The 19,683-nt window shown below is 46.2% G+C and overlaps 1 protein-coding gene across 1 annotated transcript in view; it reads left to right on the forward strand.

The window, feature by feature from the left end:
• Window positions 1-241: 241 nt before the first annotated feature.
• HPSE (heparanase) overlaps window positions 242-19,683 on the forward strand; it is a 30,574-nt gene continuing 11,132 nt past the window's right edge. The window contains exons 1-8 of the mRNA XM_053404206.1: window positions 242-529; window positions 8,295-8,440; window positions 11,342-11,476; window positions 14,127-14,297; window positions 15,400-15,571; window positions 15,989-16,036; window positions 17,010-17,103; window positions 17,230-17,336. Coding sequence (XP_053260181.1) covers window positions 324-529; window positions 8,295-8,440; window positions 11,342-11,476; window positions 14,127-14,297; window positions 15,400-15,571; window positions 15,989-16,036; window positions 17,010-17,103; window positions 17,230-17,336 — 1,079 coding nt within the window. The 5' untranslated portion in view covers window positions 242-323. The remainder of the gene's footprint in view (window positions 530-8,294; window positions 8,441-11,341; window positions 11,477-14,126; window positions 14,298-15,399; window positions 15,572-15,988; window positions 16,037-17,009; window positions 17,104-17,229; window positions 17,337-19,683) is intronic.

Genomic DNA, 19,683 nt, shown 5'->3' on the forward strand with positions numbered 1-19,683 from the left:
GATGCCGGATCCACCTGAACGTGGTAACTCTTCCCCAACCACCTCCAAGACTGCCTCTCCCGCCTGATCTGGGTCGTCCCCTCTGCGCGTCTTTGCGCGTCGGGTGACTAAATCCGAGGGCGGATCGTTTCTTGCCTTTCCCAAAACGCCGCAACAGGAGGCAGGGCAGCGCTTGGGACGCAGAAATGCGCGCTCCCTCCTCCTCCTCCTCCACCTCCCGAGGCAGGCAGGCAGTGGCAGTAGTAGAAATAGCAGGAGGAGGAGCAAGCGCCGGCGAGGATCTCCTTTCTCCCGATCTCTCCAAGCGCGCGCTGGGACGCAGGATGCTGCCGCGGCTGGGTCTGATCCTGGCGCTTCTCTGCCGGGCTCCGCTGACTGGGGGTTCCTGGGCGGATCCCGGCCAAAGCGAGGCGGCCGTGCTGAGCTTTCAGCTGCCCGAGCAGCCGGCCAGGGAGGTCAGCCCGTTTTTCCTGTCTCTCACCATCGATGCCAACCTAGCCACGGATCCCAGATTCATCACCTTCCTGGGGTAGGTTACGTTTTCTGGTTTCTCCCCCCTTTTTGGGTGTGTGCGGGATCTTGCCCGCTGCGCCTTACGAGAAGGCTGTTTACCAACGGGGGAAGCTGCACCTGACGAGCTGCTGCCTGCTTTGCCGCGGATGAAGTTGCCGGAGCTCGGTGCAGGGTCCGTGGGTAAAAATGGAAGTCCCAAGCTGGGTTTCTCCTGAAGTTTTGTGTGTGTGTGTGTGAGAGAGAGAGTGAAAACTTGTCTCAAAGCTGAAAAATCTCTTGCTTGGCTTTTGCCTGCAGCTGAAACTTCCCTTTTTGAAATGTTTTGTCCAAATTTCTTCTAACTAAAGGGCTATAGAAGTCTGAACATGCCAGCCACGAGCTAATACTTTCTGCGCTAGGTTTTGCCCGTAATTCCTAGTTAGGAAGAGGGGGCTGTTTTTCTCAGAGTTAAAAGGCACTCTGCATATAATCAGAGGCACAGAAGGTCTCTAACCCCACTGTCAAATTTAGAACATAAGCTCCTTGCAGGCAGAGACCTAAACTTGCCATTTCTCTTAGGAAACTCTGTAAAATTCCATATAAACTGATGGCAGTGTAGAAACAATTTGTTGTTGTTGTTGTTTAGTCGTTTAGTTGTGTCCGACTCTTCGTGACCCCATGGATCAGAGCACGCCAGGCACTCCTGTCTTCCACTGCCTCCCGCAGTTTGGCCAAACTCATGCTGGTAGCTTCGAGAACACTATCCAACCATCTCGTCCTCTGTCGTCCCCTTCTCCTTGTGCCCTCCATCTTTCCCAACATCAGGGTCTTTTCCAGGGAGTCTTCTCTTCTCATGAGGTGGCCAAAGTATTGGAGCCTCAGCTTCAGGATCTGTCCTTCCAGTGAGCACTCAGGGCTGATTTCCTTAGAAATTTCCTGTAGAAACAATACATCATCTTAAATACGACGTCTCTGGTCCTTCAATTTAAGCATAGAGATGTAGACATTGCCAAGATCTCAAGTGCTGGTGAAGTTTTTCCAGATTCCCCTCCTGCCTACAAACTGTGCCTCCAATGGGCTATATCAGGGGTCAGCAACCTTTTCCAGCCGTGGGCTGGTCCATCATCCCTCAGACCATGTGGTGGGCTGGACTATATTTTTTTTTGGGGGGGGGGATGAACGAATTCCTATGCCCCACAAATAACCCAGAGATGCATTTTAAATAAAAGGACACATTCTACTCATATAAAAACACGCTGATTCCCGGACCGTCCGCGGGCCAAACTGAGAAGGCGATTGGGCCAGATCCGGCCCATGGGCCTTAGGTTGCCTACCCCTGGGCTATATGCTTGCCTCTTTCTCAATTTCTCGCTGTGGCAGCAAAGGGTTTCTTAGAAAGGTCCCAGTAATGACTGTATAAACCTGGAGGTCTATCTCCAGGGCTTGTGCCAGCAGTCAACCAGGTCGGGTACTTGATGTGACCCCAGGGATTCAGAAGGGCCCCTCCTTGGCCTGACCCAACCTTGAGTTGGCAGTGATGTATATTTATTCTGTAGCCTGGGGACCTTGATCCTAAAGGTTCAGAGTTTAGGATTGTAAATTGTAACCTTAGAGCGCATTAGATCTCACTAGATAAATAGGGTTAATTAATGTGGAATCCTACACTTGCCATCACAGCAGTTGCTAAAACCCATTTAAAAATAATTGCATCAAAATACATCATACCTACATCACAGAAAAGGCGGTCTACAGCAGAAATCTGAGCGCGTTGTTTATCTCGTCTGACAGGTTACCTGTTTAATGATCACTTGATTGGATTGCCTGGGGAGCCTGGCCAGTCTTTTGTAATGATAAAGACTTAGTTCCTGAGCCAGGTCACAGGCTCACACCCTATTCATATCTTAAATGTGCCCTTAAGACAGGATTTGTGAAGGAAAAGACAATGGGGAGGCTTTTCCATTTCCGTTTGACCTTGCAGAGAAAACATTTGGTCAGTTTGGGAATCAAAAATGGTTTCAGGTCGGTCTTCTTGTGCTGATCTATATACTTGCTTGGTTGGTACACTTATGAACATTTAACATATATCTAAGACCTCAAGATTCCTATCGCACTGCATTGCAGGGGGTTGGACTAGATGATCCTCAGGATCCCAACTCTAGGATTCTGCCATGCCCATGTGACCCCTAACTTCCATGGCCTTTTTTTAGGCACATTGTTTTTCTTTATAAAACTCACCCTGTGACACTTTCCCGCTTTCCTGGTTGCCACTTTACCCTCTGGCTGTAGGGTGGCAAGGATGAATGAGTTGGCACCCTTGGGATTAAGGAGTGCAAATGCACTCTTAATTATCTGACCATTTTCGCTTTGACATTTCCTGTGGTTTGCTCTGGGTGCTTTGGCTGGTGAGATATGCTGGGAGAATCCTGTTTCCCCTTGCTGCTAAGATAGCTGACATCACTTTCTGCTACATGTAGCCGCATTCCAGCAGTTTTAAAATGCATCTAGACATGTGTTGTTGGTTTTTTTTGTTAAGTGCAGCCTATATACATTCCTGTAGTTAGCCTTGGAGCAGCTAAAAGCACTGTGTAGATTTTGGGGCTGCCCGGCCACTTGCTCAACCACCTCTGATTTGGGCTGGCGATGTCAACACTGGCTTGCAGAGCGCCAAATTGTTGGAGGCTCAAAAGGAAGATCACATCCCCCTTTTTCTCTCGAAAGGAAGAGTCCTCAGTTGATTTGCAATATTTTCTGCACATTAATTCATACAGTGTGGTGTAGTAGTTAAGAGAAGTATACTCGTAATCTGGTGAACTGGGTTTGCTTCCCCACTCCTCCACATGCAGCTGCTGGGTGACCTTGGGCTAGTCACACTTCTCTTTGAAGTCTCTCAGCCCCACTCACCTCACAGAGTGTTTGTTGTGAGGGAGGAAGGGAAAGGGAATTGTTAGCCGCTTTGAGACTCCTTAAAGCTAAAGGTAAAGGACCATTAGGTCCAGTCGTGACCGACTCTGGGGTTGCAGCGCTCATCTCGCTTTACTGGCCGAGGGGGCCGGCGTACAGCTTCCGGGTCATGTGGCCAGCGTGACTAAGCCGCTTCTGGCGAACCAGAGCAGCGCACAGAAACGGCATTTACCTTCCCGCCGGAAGAGTACCTATTTATCTACTTGCACCTTGACGTGCTTTCGAACTGCTAGGTGGGCAGGAGCTGGGACCGAGCAACGGGAGCTCACCCTGTCACGGGGATTCGAACTGCCAACCTTCTGATCGGCAAGTCCTAGGCTCTGTGGTTTAACCCACAGTGCCACCCACGTCCCTTGAGACTCCTTAGGGTAGTGATAAAGCGGGATATCAAATCCAAACTCTTCTTCTTCTTCAGTGCAATTTGGGTATTGTCAAGAGGTGCTTGGAGCAGAAGCACTGTATTCTAGGGTTGCCATATTTCAAAAAGTGAAAATACTTTTTCACTTTTTAAAAAAATAATCACCAAATGTTACACTTACGACATGGGTTGCCATACATCCAGATTTCCACGGACATTAAAGCGATTTCTGCCTGGGCACTGTTTCCGATGGCCAAATCCTGGCTATGTCTGGGAAATTTCGGAGGTATGGCAACCCTACTGTATTTCCCAGAGCAGAGTTTCAAGCCATGAGCAGTACAGGATTGGAGGTTTTCATACATGCAAAGCCAAATAAGGCATGGTTTTAAATTAAAAAAAAATCAAAAAATCCTGGTAACCACCAGAGAAATCTCCTGGCTGCAGGATTCACAAGAGCCTGAGGTAGCACAGATATTTATTTACTCTGTTTTATTTTTTTTATCCTGCCTTTTCTTCATGGAACTCAGGGTGCAGTATACATGGTTTTCCTCTCAACAACCCCGTGGTGTAGGCTAGACTGAGAGATACCGGCTGGCCCAAGGTCACCCACTAAATTTCGTTGCTGAATGGGGATTTCATCCTATGTCTCAAATGTCAGACATTTTAACCACTGTGCCACACTGGACAGATCACTGCTGTGCTAGCTGAACACAGATAAGACGGGGCGTTTTCAAGCCAGTTGATTCTCCAACAGGAACCCAGGTATTGTTCTCCAAATACATTCCCATTTTAACATTTCAAGCACATTTAGAAGAAGGTTGTGGCATCTGTCTGGGTACCTCCAGACAGTTACTCTTTTGCAGAAGGGATTCAAGAACACATGCTGCGAATTTAGGTTTGCACAACTGAAGTAGATTAAAGCACTCTGTCACTCCAGCACAAAAAAATGCACTTAGAAACATTATAATTGGATTTTTTGCAGTCGATGATGTGATGGGGAAATGGCACTGGCACCCACCGTGTGGAACGCCCTCCCATCAGATGTCAAGGAAATGAACAACTACCTGACCTTTAGAAGACATCTGCAGCCCTGTTTAGGGAAGTTTTTAATGTTTGATCTTTTATCGTGTTTTTAATGTTCTGTTGGGAGCCGCCCAGAGTGGCTGAGGAAACCTAGCCAGATGGGCGGGGTATAAATAATAAATTATTATTATTATTGGTTTTTGCTGCAAGAGATTTAACACAGCTCCACTTCTGGAAAGTAAATAAAGGGTTTTTTCCATTCAAAAGGAAAGAGTTAAAGCGATTAGCTTCTGAGCATGTGCTAACAGTGGCTACTGGCTTTGGGTGCATAGCCTGATGAAAGCCAACCACACAGGAACAAAACTGGCATATATGCTCACATGTCTCCAGTTTAACTACAGAGTACAAATTGCAGGATCTCAGCTCACAATACAGCTGAATTCTGTGAGAATTCATATGCCAAGTCTGTTATTTCCACTTTGGCAGAATCACTAATATCCGTGTATTGTGTTCTACCCAACTGAGTCAATACTCAGAGTATACCCATTGCAATCAATGGACTTGGCTAACTTCAACTCCTTTATTTTAATGGGTCTACTCTGAGTATTGACTATGGGGATCACCCCTTTCTGCAACATTGGCTACAGATTATCATGCTCCCGTTAATCATCCTCAGGACTAAAAACACGCCAAAGATCTCAAATTGTATTTCATATTATTTAATGAATCTGCACACTCCTTATATCTTTGTTCCTCAATTTTACACAGCCTCCTAGCATTTCTTCGTGTACAATGGGTATAGTTTTCATTTCCATGTTCTTTTGCTGGGTGCCCTTTGAACTTTGGCTCTCAAAAGCAGAAGAAAAGTGGAGTAAGAAACAAACTTGTTATCACTTGTATCAGGCTGGTCCTTTATTTAACTCTGGTATTTTATCAGCTCCAACCAGGAAGTTGTTGGTGGCTGCTGAACTGCTGCATATTTGCCATTTAGCTGATGAGAGGCGCAAATCTGATGCCTTGTGCTCAATCTCACAAAAGAAAGAAAAATATATATTTTTCATTTATAACGTTACAAGCAGCATTTGAAACTCCCACTGTTCTAAGCACATTTTGTGACAGGGAATTTCATTAGCGTGAGCAGTTTCTGAGCTCTAGGTGCAGTACTGCACCGAAAAATTCAGATCAAAACTGCAGGTTGGAAGGAAAGGACGAGTTTTTTCTGCCTCCCCACTTCCAGTGGAAGCCAGTGTGGTGTAGTGGTTAAGAGCGGTAGACTCGTAATCTGGGGAAGCGGGTTCGCTTCCCCGCTCCTCCACATGCAGCTGCTAGGTGACCTTGGGCTAGTCACACTTCTCTGAAGTCTCTCAGCCCCACCCACTCACCTCACAGAGTGTTTGTTGTGGGGGAGGAAGGGAAAGGAGAATGTTAGCCGCTTTAAGACTCCTTAAGGTAGTGATAAAGCGGGATATCAAATCCAAACTCTTCTTCTTCTTCTTCTTCTTCCAGTTGCTCTCTGAAGACTGGAAAAGAGACCCTCTTAAGAATATTAGGGGGGTGGGCAGGAGAAGGACTAGACCATGTGAAAAATGAACATAATATTTTAGCTGCATTTCATTCATTTTCAGAATAATATTCAAACATCCACATAACAGGGAAAACTAGAAAAAGAGTTCTTGCATAACTTTGTCCTTGAAATGCCATTTTTTCTGTGTGTAGGGATCAGGAGAGATCTCACCTGATGCAATGCACCACCACCGCTAATCTACTCCAGTCTAGTAACAGTTTTAACATATGACAAAGTATTGTTGTTGTTTAGTCGTTTAGTCGTGTCCGACTCTTCGTGACCCCATGGACCTGAGCATGCCAGGCACTCCTGTCTTCCACTGCCTCCCACAGTTTGGCCAAACTCATGCTGGTAGCTTCGAGAACACTGTCCAACCATCTCGTCCTCTGTCGTCCCCTTCTCCTTGTGCCCTCCATCTTTCCCAACATCAGGGTCTTTTCCAGGGAGTCTTCCCTTCTCATGAAGTGGCCAAAGTATTGGAGCCTCAGCTTCAGGATTTGTCCTTCCAGTGAGCACTCAGGGCTGATTTCCTTCAGAATGGATAGGTTTGATCTTCTTGCAGACCATGGGACTCTCAAGAGTCTCCTCCAACACCATAATTCAAAAGCATCAATTCTTCGGCGATCAGCCTTCTTTAGTATTAGAGAATCTCTAATATAGTTCAAATAAAAGGCCTAGGTCCAGCAAACCATGGTTCTTAATCCCTCGTGAGTAGACCAGGCTGCAGTTTCCTAGCAGTGAGGGGAAATGCACTCCACACATGCCCAGAGGCAATGCTTGTTGTTATTCTTTCAGATTCTCTGGACGCCAGTGATGGAAACAGATTCTGGAGCTGAATTCTGCTGAATCCTGATCCAGATTAAGCCCTGGGGAGAGGAAATATCTTTAGCAGTGGTGCTTAAAAGACATCAAAACCCGTAGTGGTATATTGTCAGTAAATATAGCAGGCAGGAGAACTTGAAACTAGTCTGCATTCTGTTGCTTTTCCTTAAACAGACACAAGAAGTTTGTTTTGAAGAGAGCCTTTCATGTGATGCTTAAATTGCTGGCGCAAGCTTTGAAACTCTTCAGATGTCTGTATGCCATCTTTATATTTAGAGTTACAAATATTGCATGTAGGCAAAAGAGAAAGAAAGTTGAACACATGATGAGTCACAGGTCGCTGCTGTGTCAGGTTTGGCAAAGGAAATCCTCCTAGTGGTTCTCTTCGCTTTCTGTTCCAACAGCCGTGTTCAATTAAACACTTCAGACCGGAGGAGATTGCTCAGCACCAAACCACACACAATGTGGGAGATCTAAGACTGGATCTCCAGGCGTATCTCCCCTCCCAGCTCTCTAAAACACAGTGGAAACTGGTCCCATAGGGTAGAAGGAGGGGAGGCCAGCAGCAGATGGCGCCACAGGCAATGGCAAGCAGAGCCAGCTCATTCCAGTTTTGTCCCCATCTTACTCCCAGCTGAATTCTACACATGCAGCACCAAGACTGTGGAGGGGTAGGTTGATACTTGGGTACCACACATAATTTCTGGAACTACTGAGCAGAGAATAAGGGCACCTCTGGTTGGCCTGTTTATTGAGCACTTATTCTGATTTGTTTGTGGGGAGGTTAGATAATGTTGCGTCAAACTAGGTGTTATCCTACACTTTCCAGCTTGCTTTCCCATCGCTTTCCTTATCACAAAAACTCTAATTGTTTGGGGAAGCAGATTCGTTTCACGAAAGCTCCAAATCAGCACTCCCTTACTTTACTAAGTTGTGATTGAACCCCACCCCAAAATTGCCGCAGTCTAGAAGCGCCTCATATGAACTGAATGAGCTGAATGGATGATGACGAATCAAAGCCAACAGGATGAAAAGGTGTTTCCTTTCAATTTCTCGGCATTCTCATTTTCCCAGCTCTACGAAACTGCGTACATTGGCGCGAGGTTTGTCTCCTGGCTTTGTGAGATTTGGCGGCACCAAGACAGACTTCTTGATCTTTGATCCTGAAGAGAAACCAACGGCAGAGGAAGAGGTTTGCCAGAATTTGCTGGCTAAACAAGGTAGGTTGGAGCCGAAAGGTTGCAAGCTGCAGCACACTTACACATGAGTAAGTCTCACCAAGCACAGAGTCAAAGCAGACGGGCACTGGGTGGCAAAAGCAATTACGCATGCCTTTGATTTTCAGAGATGAAAGAGTGATAGATTATGCAGAATATTCAGCATAAAAACTAGTTGACACCATCCTCTATGCAAGAAGCAGATTCATTTTCCAAGTGTGGATCATTATGTTGTCTCAATGGTATTGCCTCTACACAAGAGGGAGGTATCAAAAGGGCTAGGAGAGCTAGCTACTGTTGGAGGAATTTATGTATAGGTTGGGGAGGGGAGTTGCCCCTCCAGCAGATATGCACATGCAGCCCACTACCAAAATCAGCACAATCACTATTGTGACTTTTGTGATTTGTCCCCACAAAACACTTCATCACAGTTTCTTCCTAGCTATTCAAAGGGCCTCTGCTACACAATACCAAATGTAACAATTCACTGATAAATGTATCTGTACTGGCTCACTGGGAAAACTTCAGAAATCCTTATAGACATGTGAGCTCAGCTACTCATGCCTGAGTGATAATTCCTGGCATTCTGATACCTGAGTGCCAGACAGGTAGTCATTCCAGAAATAACAAACCCAGATGAAGACAAAAGGGTGTGATTAACTTGGCTGGGAAACAGGGAAATGTAAATATCTCTTTTGTTACACTTGATGGGTGTTTGGTGGAGGGGAAGGGGAACCATGGGGCAGGGTCCAGGATGCTCAGATTACTGCCACCAGACTTCCCCTTTTATGATGTAACCATGATGTATTAGCGATATAGGTGGGTGGGGGGTGTAACAAGGAATTAAAAGGTAAAGGGACCCCTGACCATTAGGTCCAGTTGTGGCCGACTCTGGGGTTGCGGCACTCATCTCGCTTTATTGGCCGAGGGAGCCGGTGTACAGCTTCCGGGTCATGTGGCCAGCATGACTAAGCCGCTTCTGGCGAACCAGAGCAGGGCATTTTATCCTGGTATATGCTTTTCTTTTCTACACACTGCTCGGCTGGAGTACTGCACCGCAAAATTTGTGGAAGCATGAATTTCAAAGGATGTCTGCATTTTAGTTTGCTTACCGTTTTCAAAAGCGGAAATTAGTTAGGCTTGCCTTTGCATATGAACTGAATCAAATTCTTTCCCCATCCCCAGCTGTGGCACATATGGTAAAGGGACCCCTGACCACTAGGTCAAGTCACAGGCGACTCTGGGGTTGCAGCGCTCATCTTGCTTTACTGGCCAAGGGAGCCGGCGTACAGCTTCCGGGTCATGTGGCCAGCATGACTAAGCCGCTTCTGGCGAACCAGAGCAGCGCACAGAAACGCTGTTTAACTTCCCACTGGAGCGGTACCTATTTATCTACTTGCACTTTGATGTGCTTTCGAACTGCTAGGTGGGCAGGAGCAGGGACCGAGCAACGGGAGCTCACCCCATCTTGGGATTCGAACCGCTGACCTTCTGATCGGCAAGTCCTAGGCTCTGTGGTTTAACCCACAGTGCCACCCGCATCCCAAGGAATTAGCAGCTAATAAAAGTCTGGGTTCTCTTTTGTTTGGGGCTTCCATCTTGTTTCACCTTGTGGCAGGTGGGAGTCCTGTCGCAACAGTCTTCAATAAAAACCAAGCCTACTGGCTGCTGTTTTGCTCTGGCATTCCTGGCTGGTGTTCTTGTTTTTTGTCCAAGGGAGCCCTCAGATTTCTCCATTAACAGTACCTAAAACCCTGGAGAGCTGTTGCCAGTCAGAGTGGACAAAACTGAACTAGAGGGACCATTTGTCTGACCCAGGTATAAGGCAACTTCCTAGGCTCCTCAGGCTGCCTTGGCTTTCAGGTTACCCTGACACCCAGCACCTTTCACTTTAGGAAATTAGGGAGACAGCTTTTCTGCAAGGAAAATGGAGCACAGGAAAACCTGCTCTCTCCTGAGTTGGCTGAAACAACAAAAGCCAGGCTCCCTCTGTTAGTGGCATTAATGGTTGCTATCAATCTGTGAGGCCAAGTGGGTAAAAAAATATTATCTGTTCTAGAACTTCTGCACAGGCTTTTCATAGACGGGTGTCAGCAGTCCTATTATACTAACTGTAAATGTCAATTTCATCCAGTTTCAGGCACTGGGAGCTGCTGACAATGCTGTATTCTTACACAGGGCCTCTTGGCGTCTTTTGCAAGGGCCTCCCCCAGGCACTCGGCACACGAGATAAAGCAAAATTAACACGATCCTTGACGGCGCTGCTGGTTCTTTCCAAGACTATCAGGCAACTGACACTCATTGCTAGGGGTTGGTCTTGCCCCGAAGAATTCGGGAAAATCTATATTGGATAGGACTGCAAACTGAAATAAGTTTTGATGAGTTTAGAGTCAGATTTTAGTCGATGGATCTATCAGTTTTTTAAATTGCAATTTTTTGACATTATTGCAGCGTTCCAATACTCGATCAGGATAATGAACTACAGTCAATTGCATTTCACAGACTCATAGAACTGTAAAGTTGGAAGGGACCCAGAGGGCCTTCTCGGTAGTGGCACGCACCCTGTGGAACGCCCTCCCACCAGATGTCAAAGAGAAAAACAACTACCAGACTTTTAGAAGACATCTGAAGGCAGCCTGTTTAGGGAAGCTTTTAATGTTTAATAGATTATCGTATTTTAATATTCTGTTGGAAGCCGCCCAAAGTGACTGGGGAAACCCAGCCAGATGAGAAGGGAAATAACAAACTATTATTATTATTGTTGTTGTTGTTGTTGTTGTTATTATTATTATTATTATTAGACTTCAAAAGGTTCACTGTTCCTGCTGGTGAGATCATCACCCTGAAACGTTGATCGCTGTTGTGTGTTCTCTTTCTCTCTCTCCTCTCTCTCTGCTGCCACAGATGCTGCAGATGTCTGTGGATTCAGATCCACGCCTATGGACGTCATAGAGCAACTGCAGTCTCAGTGGCCTTTCCAGGAAATGGTCATCCTCTGGGAGGAATCCAGGACGAGGCCCCGAAACACAACCATTACGCGTAAGACGCTTGCAACCACCACGCACTAATTGGAAGGTCTCTCTCTTCGCTGTTTGCTGAAAATGACGGGGTCTGGAAACTTAATGAGCTCTGCTAATTACCTTTACCTTTAAAGGTAAAGGGCCCCCTGACCGTTAGGTCCAGTCGTGGACAACTCTGGGGTTGCGGTGCTCATCTCACTTTATGGGCCGAGGGAGCCGGCGTACAGCTTCCGGGTCATGTGGCCAGCATGACTAAGCCGCTTCTGGCGAACCAGAGCAGCGCACAGAAACGGCGTTTACCTTCCCGCTGGAGCAGTACCTATTTATCTACTTGCACATTGACATGCTTTCGAACTGTTAGGTTGGCAGGAGCTGGGACAGAGCAACAGGAGCTTACCCCACCATGGGGATTCAAACTGCCGTGTAGAAGGGAAAATAAAGTTGTTATTGTGCTTTGCCAGATCTTAGCCTATTACAGTATTTGTAATGTTCCAAGTGCTGGGTATATTATTCAAGAGGATATTTTGCTCTGTAAATGTAAGGTTGTTCCATAGTTGATAGTTTCAGTTACCTTCTGCCAAAAAATCTTTCAACATTGGACAATGAAAAAAACATGTTTCAGAGAACCATTATCCCTATTGCATCTCCAGCAGTTAGATACCTTAGATAGCCCTTTTTTAAACAACCGTAATGGGGTCCAGTATATTCTAAATATTATTTTTTGTTCTATGAGCCTCAATTTAAGGTCCAGAGGTGTCTTCTGAATCTAATGGAAGTGACTCCTTGGATTACCGCCCATTGAGGAGTCTTTCACTGCAGTGGGAATTAATTGAGGATAAAATGTCCTGAATCTCTCCCAGGCCCAACAATTAAAATCCAGAGGTGGGCAGACACGCTGGCAAGTCTGTCCTCTTTGCCTCTCCAGGAACAAGAGGTGTAGAAAGCATTTTTGCCACCAATATAATATTGTTACAGGGGTTAGGTGCCACCTCTACTTTCTGCCAAGCGGTAGCAAGAACCCAGGGGGTTGCAGGCACTCACCCAGGGTCTGTGTTCCTTTGGAGAATTGAGACACAGCCGAGACTGTCGTAGTTTTAAGAAATATGGTTAATTCACCTATTTACATCTTCAGCCTGCATGGAAGGAGTCTGGATTTTATAGCGTGGTCATCTCAAGAGGGGCTTGTTCCCCACAGCAGAGCAGCCCTGGCGTCAAAGGCAGCACTCCATCCGCCCTTCAGCCAGCCAGCCCAAAATGGATCTCAGTCTTTCTCTCTCTCCCTTCTTCCCAGCACACCTTACTAAAGACACGCTTTTCCTGACATCTCAAACCCATCAATGTGGCAACCTCTGTCTGTCCAGGACCAATAATTCCTCTTAGAGGAGGAATGTCCAATAGGTCAATCGTGATCTACTGGTAGATCCCTGCAAGGTTTTGGTAGATCACGGTCAATCTCTGGCTCCCTTTCCTTACTGTTGCTAAAACTGACTCCTGCCCAGCCCCCTCACCCCGCTCTCTATTGTTGTTCGATCTCTGGAAGGGAAGATGGAGCTTTCTCTGTGCTGCTGTTTGCATCCATAGTGATCTTTTTGTGAGTGTCCCTTGCCTTTAACCCCCCCAAAAAACAGAAGTCCCCCCACCAAAAGCTTCTTTTTAACCCCTTAAAAATGGGGTTTTCTCCTCTCTAAAAAAAAGGTCAACAACTTTGAGCTGAACCCCCCCCAAAAAAACGGGGGTAGATCACTGGCAGTTTTTTATTGTGAAAGTAGATTGCAGTCTCTTGAGAGATGGCCACCCTGCTCTTACAGGAATCAACAGCTTTTGTCATGTTAACACCTCAATCCCAGGAGAAGACCTGGGTTAAAAAGGAAGCTTAGCCTATGCTTTCCCATTGGCCTGCAATCTTCCCTTCAATACTCCACATAATCAGAAATCCTACAATTTATTACTCTATAAGACGCACCAGACCACAAGACGCACCTAGTTTTTGGAGGAGGAAAACAAGAAAAAAATATTCTGAATCTCAGAAGCCAGAACAGCAAGAGGGATCGCTGCGCAGTGAAAGCAGCGATCCCTCTTGCTGTTCTGGCTTCTGGGATAGCTGCGCAGCCTGCATTTGCTCCATAAGATGCACACACATTTCCCCTTACTTTTTAGGAGGGAAAAAGTGAGTCTTATACAGCAAAAAATACGGTAATTTCTAGGGTAATGGGGGTCTCCCCCAATCTGCAAGAAAATATATTCTTTTTTAAGAGAAAAAAGAATAACAAGCAGAAAATTACAAATGTTTTTTTCTGGACTCTGTACTGCAATTAAACTTTACAACGTGTAACCCTCTGCATTAATATTCTTTTCACAACTGTATGTAACAAACTTTGCAGTTGCCGCTTCCACACATTTGTTATATGCTGTTTCAGACTGTGCGAACTTGGGCCAAACTAGAAGATAAGAAAAATGTGTAACTGTGGTTCGTGCAATTTTAAGCAGCCACTGTAGGTCCCTTCGACCTCTACATTTTTATGATTCTGTGATCCATCTTCGCTGGTGGACCTTCTCCAGTGAGATGATTTTTCTGACCTAGGATTCCGGGGGGTGGGGTGGGATTTTTTTTCCTGGGATTTCCTCCTCGTAACATGACCCCTTGTCCTTATTTTCCCACCTGCTCACAGGAAGTACATTGGATATTCTGTACGACTTTGCACGCTGCGCCAATCTGCACCTGATCTTTGGACTCAATGCTTTGCTGAGGAGAGGCAACCACTGGGACAGCTCAAACGCCCAGCTGATTTTGAATTATACTGAATCTCAGAATTACGACATGGATTGGGAACTTGGGAATGGTAGGTTTCAGATTTGAGTGTGCTCTTGTGTTGGCAGTATGCAAATGCATATGGGGGGGCAAAGTGGGAGGGGGAAGAAAACCCATAAGCCCCTCTTCCCTAAATTCAGCCCTGCAAAATCACATGCCATGTCAAGGATTTTTATTTTTTTTAACACAATGCTTTTGTGAAGTGATGCCTTCAGGACAGAAGACAGCAACAACAACGAAATAAATTGTTACATCGCTTTGGAATGTTTAATGCACCAACATTTCATGTTGGTGATACACTTTTTAGACATGCATAATCATCATCATCTATTTATTTATATACCACCCATCTGGCTGGATTTCCCCAGCCACTCTGGGCATCTCCCAGCAGAATATTAATTTAAAAAGCGATAAAACATCAAATATTAAAAACTTCCCTAAACAGGGCTGCCTTCAGATGTCTTCTAAAAGTCAGAAAGTTGTTTATTTCCTTGACATCTGATGGTAGGGCGTTCCACAGCGCGGGTGCCACTACCGAGAAGGCCCTCTGCCCGGTTCCCTGTAGCTTCACTTCTCATAGTGAGGGAACTGCCAGAAGGCCCTCAGCGCTGGATCTCAGCGCAGAACGATGGGGGTGGAGGCGCTCCTTCAGGTATACTGGACCGAAGCCATTTAGGGCTTTAAAGGTCAGCACCAACACTTTGAATTGTACTTGGAAACGTACTGGGAGCCAATGTAACTCTTTCAGAACTGGTATTATATGGTCTCGGCATCATTTTGCGACACTGTAATTCAGTTTTACTAGCAAACCGGAGGTTAAACTAACCCATTTCTAGCCCTGGGAGGACACACTAATGTGTCACAACACACAGTTTGGAAAGCTCTGGTTTAATGGAAAGCAATTCAGTGAAAGAAAGGAAAAAAATCCATCACAGTTTAGATGCTCAGGTAATCTGAGATACCGCCTTACCCCTTAAATAAAACTGAGTTTCACGTATCTTTAGTTCCAAGTGTTCCATTGGAATAGTAAAGTTTGATATTTAACATTCTGTACTTCTAGTTGATTACTGTGCAAATTCTGAATGAGTCACACAGCTCTGAGAGTCATCTAAGGATGTTTACAATTTCTACAGAGCCCAACAGCTTCAGGAAGAAGTCTGGCATTTATATCGATGGCTCCCAGCTAGGACAGGACTTCATACAACTACGTCAGCTCTTGGACAGCTACAGCAGCTACAGAAATGCCAAGCTCTATGGGCCTGATGTAGGTCAACCTCGGAAGCACACTCAGAAGTTGCTAAGGAGGTAAAAATAAAATCACCAGCATCATTTTACTTGATAGATCAGGAATGCGATATTCTGCCCCACTGCAGAACATAACAAATAACCATTGTTGGCTTTAGCTGTGGTTTGTTGCCTCAATCCCGACTGAGATCGCTAGGCCCGGGCAGGGTGCAATTTTCTTTGCAGTTTAGATAAAATGTTGTTTCTGAGACAAAACGGACCAGGTTACAGTAGAGCAGAGCAGCAAAACCACAGACCCAATACTGAGCTGGATGTCTAATAAGTATAATATGGAGTATACCTAATCATTCTGAGGCAGCTTCCTAAATTTATATGTTCCAATGTCTGTTTTGCTGGATTACCATTCCCACAATTTGAAGAATTTGAAGAAAAGCAGAGGAGGTGGTAAATTTAAGCCTTGTTGCTCTTGTTTTGCAGCTTCCTGAAATCTGGAGGAAAAGTAATTGATTCTGTCACATGGCATCAGTAAGTACTGAGTTCATATTCAGCAACTTGCTACCCAAGCATTACGGCAGCATGTATGAAAACATTTACCAGTTACTGGAAACTGTGGAAGGGAAAAGTGCTGTTGTGCTCAGTCTTTCTTGGGAAACTGACCATGGGGATATCTGTTCAGTAATTGTGACCCTTGTGAGCAAAGCCGTTGGGAATCTTATACTCCCAGCAGGGTCACCCAAGCTGGTAAGGTCAAAGGGAAGGAGCTAGACAAAGAATGATCCAAGAAGTCCTCCACGGCAGAACAGGAGGATGATAACTATCGGTATGTTACAATGCCTGTGAAGGTGGATGAAGGCTAAAGCAGATAGGAATCTACCGGTTTGACGTGACTACTTCATGCCATCGGAACAGGGCCCTACTGCGAAGACTGTGCGTTGGTCAGCATGCACTGATCTTCACACATAAAACAAATTCCAAAAACCCAACCCATCGTGTTTATAGAAGACAATCTTACTTGGCTACAAGTGATCACCAAAGAAGAAGATATGCTGCCCTCACAAAATATTAGGCTAGCATATTAAAACATAAAAAACCATTAGAAGCGGCACAGAACAATCATTGAAATGACTGGCTACTCAAGAAGGTATCATAGAATAGACTCATAGAATTGGAAGGGATCCTGTCATCTTGTCCACCCCTCTGCAATGCAGGAATCTCAGCTAAAGCATCCATGGCAGATGCCTTAAAGTCAAAAAGCAAGGATGCCTGTCACTTGTCTGCTAGGAGAGTGTTCCACCGTGACATTAAATGCCCGACTTCTTGTTGAGGTCATTTGGGCTTCTGTAACAAAATGAACACCTAACAGCTCTCTTCTGGGTGATCTCTAATAGAAGGGCTTAAGCATCCAAATTGTGCAGGACATCTTGTATCAACACAAGAGCCTTTTCCAGCACCAGCGTAAATTATGGGTAGACTTACGTCAAATGTCTTGATTTCACAGCTATTATCTGAATGGCCGAACTGCTACCAGAGAAGATTTCCTGAGCCCTGATGTGCTGGACACTTTCATCACAGCCGTACAAGAAGAACTTCAGGTAATCGGGAGTCTGTGTGGGTGGCTGGACAGCTCATCTATTCCTCCTAATTTAAAGTTGCCAATCTCCCAGGCTCAAGTCCCTGAATTGACTCACCTTTATATACTTTGATTTCACATTCTCTAGCTTGTTGATGACACTGTCCCAGGCAAGAAAGTTTGGCTGGGAGAAACTAGTTCAGCCTACGGAGGGGGTGCTCCTCAGCTGTCCAATACGTATCTTGCTGGTTTTATGTAAGTACAATAATATACGTTCCTACGAGCTCTGCTTTCCGTCTGTGGAATACCAGGATCTTGTTGCGTGTCAAGACCCCATAGCCACCCCCTCGTTGGGAAATAACACACACAAGGACACGGATATTAGGTTTATGTTATTGGGCAAATTTGGCCACAACTTTATTGATTACAGAATGTGAGCGGTATTGGCTTAGGCACTGAATGGACCCGACTATATCTGACTCCTGTCCGATGTGCAGGAAGTCCAGTAAGGGCAAACCACTGGAAGGGGGAGCCCTGTCGATGCAGACCAACTCAAGCTCCCCTTGGTGTTCCCGTCGGGGTCGTGTCATGGCCCTAGCCCTCGACCCGGGCTTTGGACACCCCCAGATTCCTTTAACGGAATACCCTTAAGCTTGTAGGGGCAGGTGATAGCCACACCTCCCCTCCCCTATCACAAGGTCAAACAATGCCTAACCGCAACCCTAACAAAGTTGTGACGATTGCTACGAGGTAGGCGGAAACCACATGGCCAGTGCCAATTTGCCATGTGGAAAAATTCCTACCAGGCCCTTCAATTGTGACCAACCGAGGTCCATAGCAAGGCCAGTGCCTAAACCTGCAAAATAGGGAGGGAGGACGGGTGATTGAGGAAGCGAGCCAAAGAGGAGGCCTTCCGGCTCGCGCCTCTGATTTAAACGGTCCCAGCCATGCCCCCCCAGTCAGTGGATTGGCTGGCCAGGCTCTGACATGACCGGGACCCCTCGGGCAACGGGGGACAAAGTCCCCCGGTCCCGGTGGGGAGTGGGTGGCCATGTGGTCCACCACAAGTCCTCCCCACTGGGAAGTGGAGCGGATTTCTCTACCAATGCCCTAGAAGCCCTTCCTTTGATCAAACAGGAGAAGCTGTTGTGATCATTGATGCCCATAAAGCTATCCATGTCTAGTAGCTATGGTGGCTATGTTCTGCCCCCATAGCTAGAGGCAGTAATGTTTCTGAGTACCAGAAACTGGAACCAGTTGCTGGAGTACCAGTTGCTGGAAGCCACAGGAGGAAAGAGGGCTCTTGTGCTCAGGTTCTGCTTTTAGGCTCCTCAGAGGCATCCGGTGGGCCATTGTGAGAACACGATGCTTGACCAGATGAGCCAGTGGTCTAAGCCAGCAGGCTCCTCTTATGTCCTGATCTGCTTGCACAACCCCTCAACACATCAGTGGGAACCACAGAAAACATTCTGCCCCTCCCCCGCTCCACCTTTTAGTGGTGTTTTAGGGTCTTTTCCAGGTCCAGTGCCATGCGCATGTGCACAATTATGCGCCAATCGGTTGTTGCCTGTACAACCATGAGTGTTCATACTAAATCCATCTAGATTTGTTCACATGGTTCTTCCCCTTGCCTACTCCTTTTCTGTGCATTTCCCAATCACTTCCCTAACCACAAAAAGTCAGTTTCTTTTCACCCAAGTTTCCTAGCATTTGCTTGAATCTCTCTCACGAAACACTGACATTCTGGAGGTTCTCTAATGTTAGCATCAACCGGCAACATCTAGCGGCATCTAGAAACTCACCATGCCATATGGCGAATCGGAAAGGAGACGAATTAGAAACCAGGGCTCGTTTTATTTAAGAACAAACCCAAATCCTCCCCCCCCCTATTGTGGAGCCCATTTATCCTCCTGTATGAGGAATCAAGCTTTTTGTGTTACCCTACCCAGTACCTGACAGGGACGCAGGTGGCGCTGTGGGTTAAACCACAGAGCCTAGGATTTGCTGATCAGAAGGTCGGTGGTTCGAATCCCCACGACAGGGTGAGCTCCTGTTGCTCGGTCCCTGCTCCTGCCAACCTAGCAGTTCGAAAGCACATCAAAGTGCAAGTAGATAAATAGGTACCGCTCCGACGAGAAGGTAAATGGTGTTGCTCTGGTTCGCCAGAAGCGGCTTTGTCATGCTGACTACATGACCCGGAAGCTATATGCCGGCTCCCTCGGCCAATAAAGCGAGATGAGCGCCGCAACCCCAGAGTCGGTCACGACTGGACTAATGGTCAGGGGTCCCTTTACCTTTACCTTTACCCAGGACCTATGATGGCAGCATGTTGAACTGCTGTGCAACTGAGAAAATTTCATAAGGTGACAGTAACAGAAGCTGGTCTGCTTAGATATCTCATCATCTGTTTTGTTTCTCTTATGGAAAAAAGCCACACTAAGGGAATTTGGGAGCTGTGGGACTGCATACTGCTGTGAAATTCTGTATTGAAGGACAGGCACTTCAATTTAAGGACCTCTCATGTCCCTGCCAAGAACTGAGAATGCTTTTCTACAGTGTTCTCTCTGCTCCTCTCAACTACCGTATTTTTTGCACCATAACA

The sequence above is a fragment of the Podarcis raffonei genome, chromosome 9 (genome assembly GCF_027172205.1).
Source record: "Podarcis raffonei isolate rPodRaf1 chromosome 9, rPodRaf1.pri, whole genome shotgun sequence".
Lineage (NCBI taxonomy): Eukaryota > Metazoa > Chordata > Lepidosauria > Squamata > Lacertidae > Podarcis > Podarcis raffonei.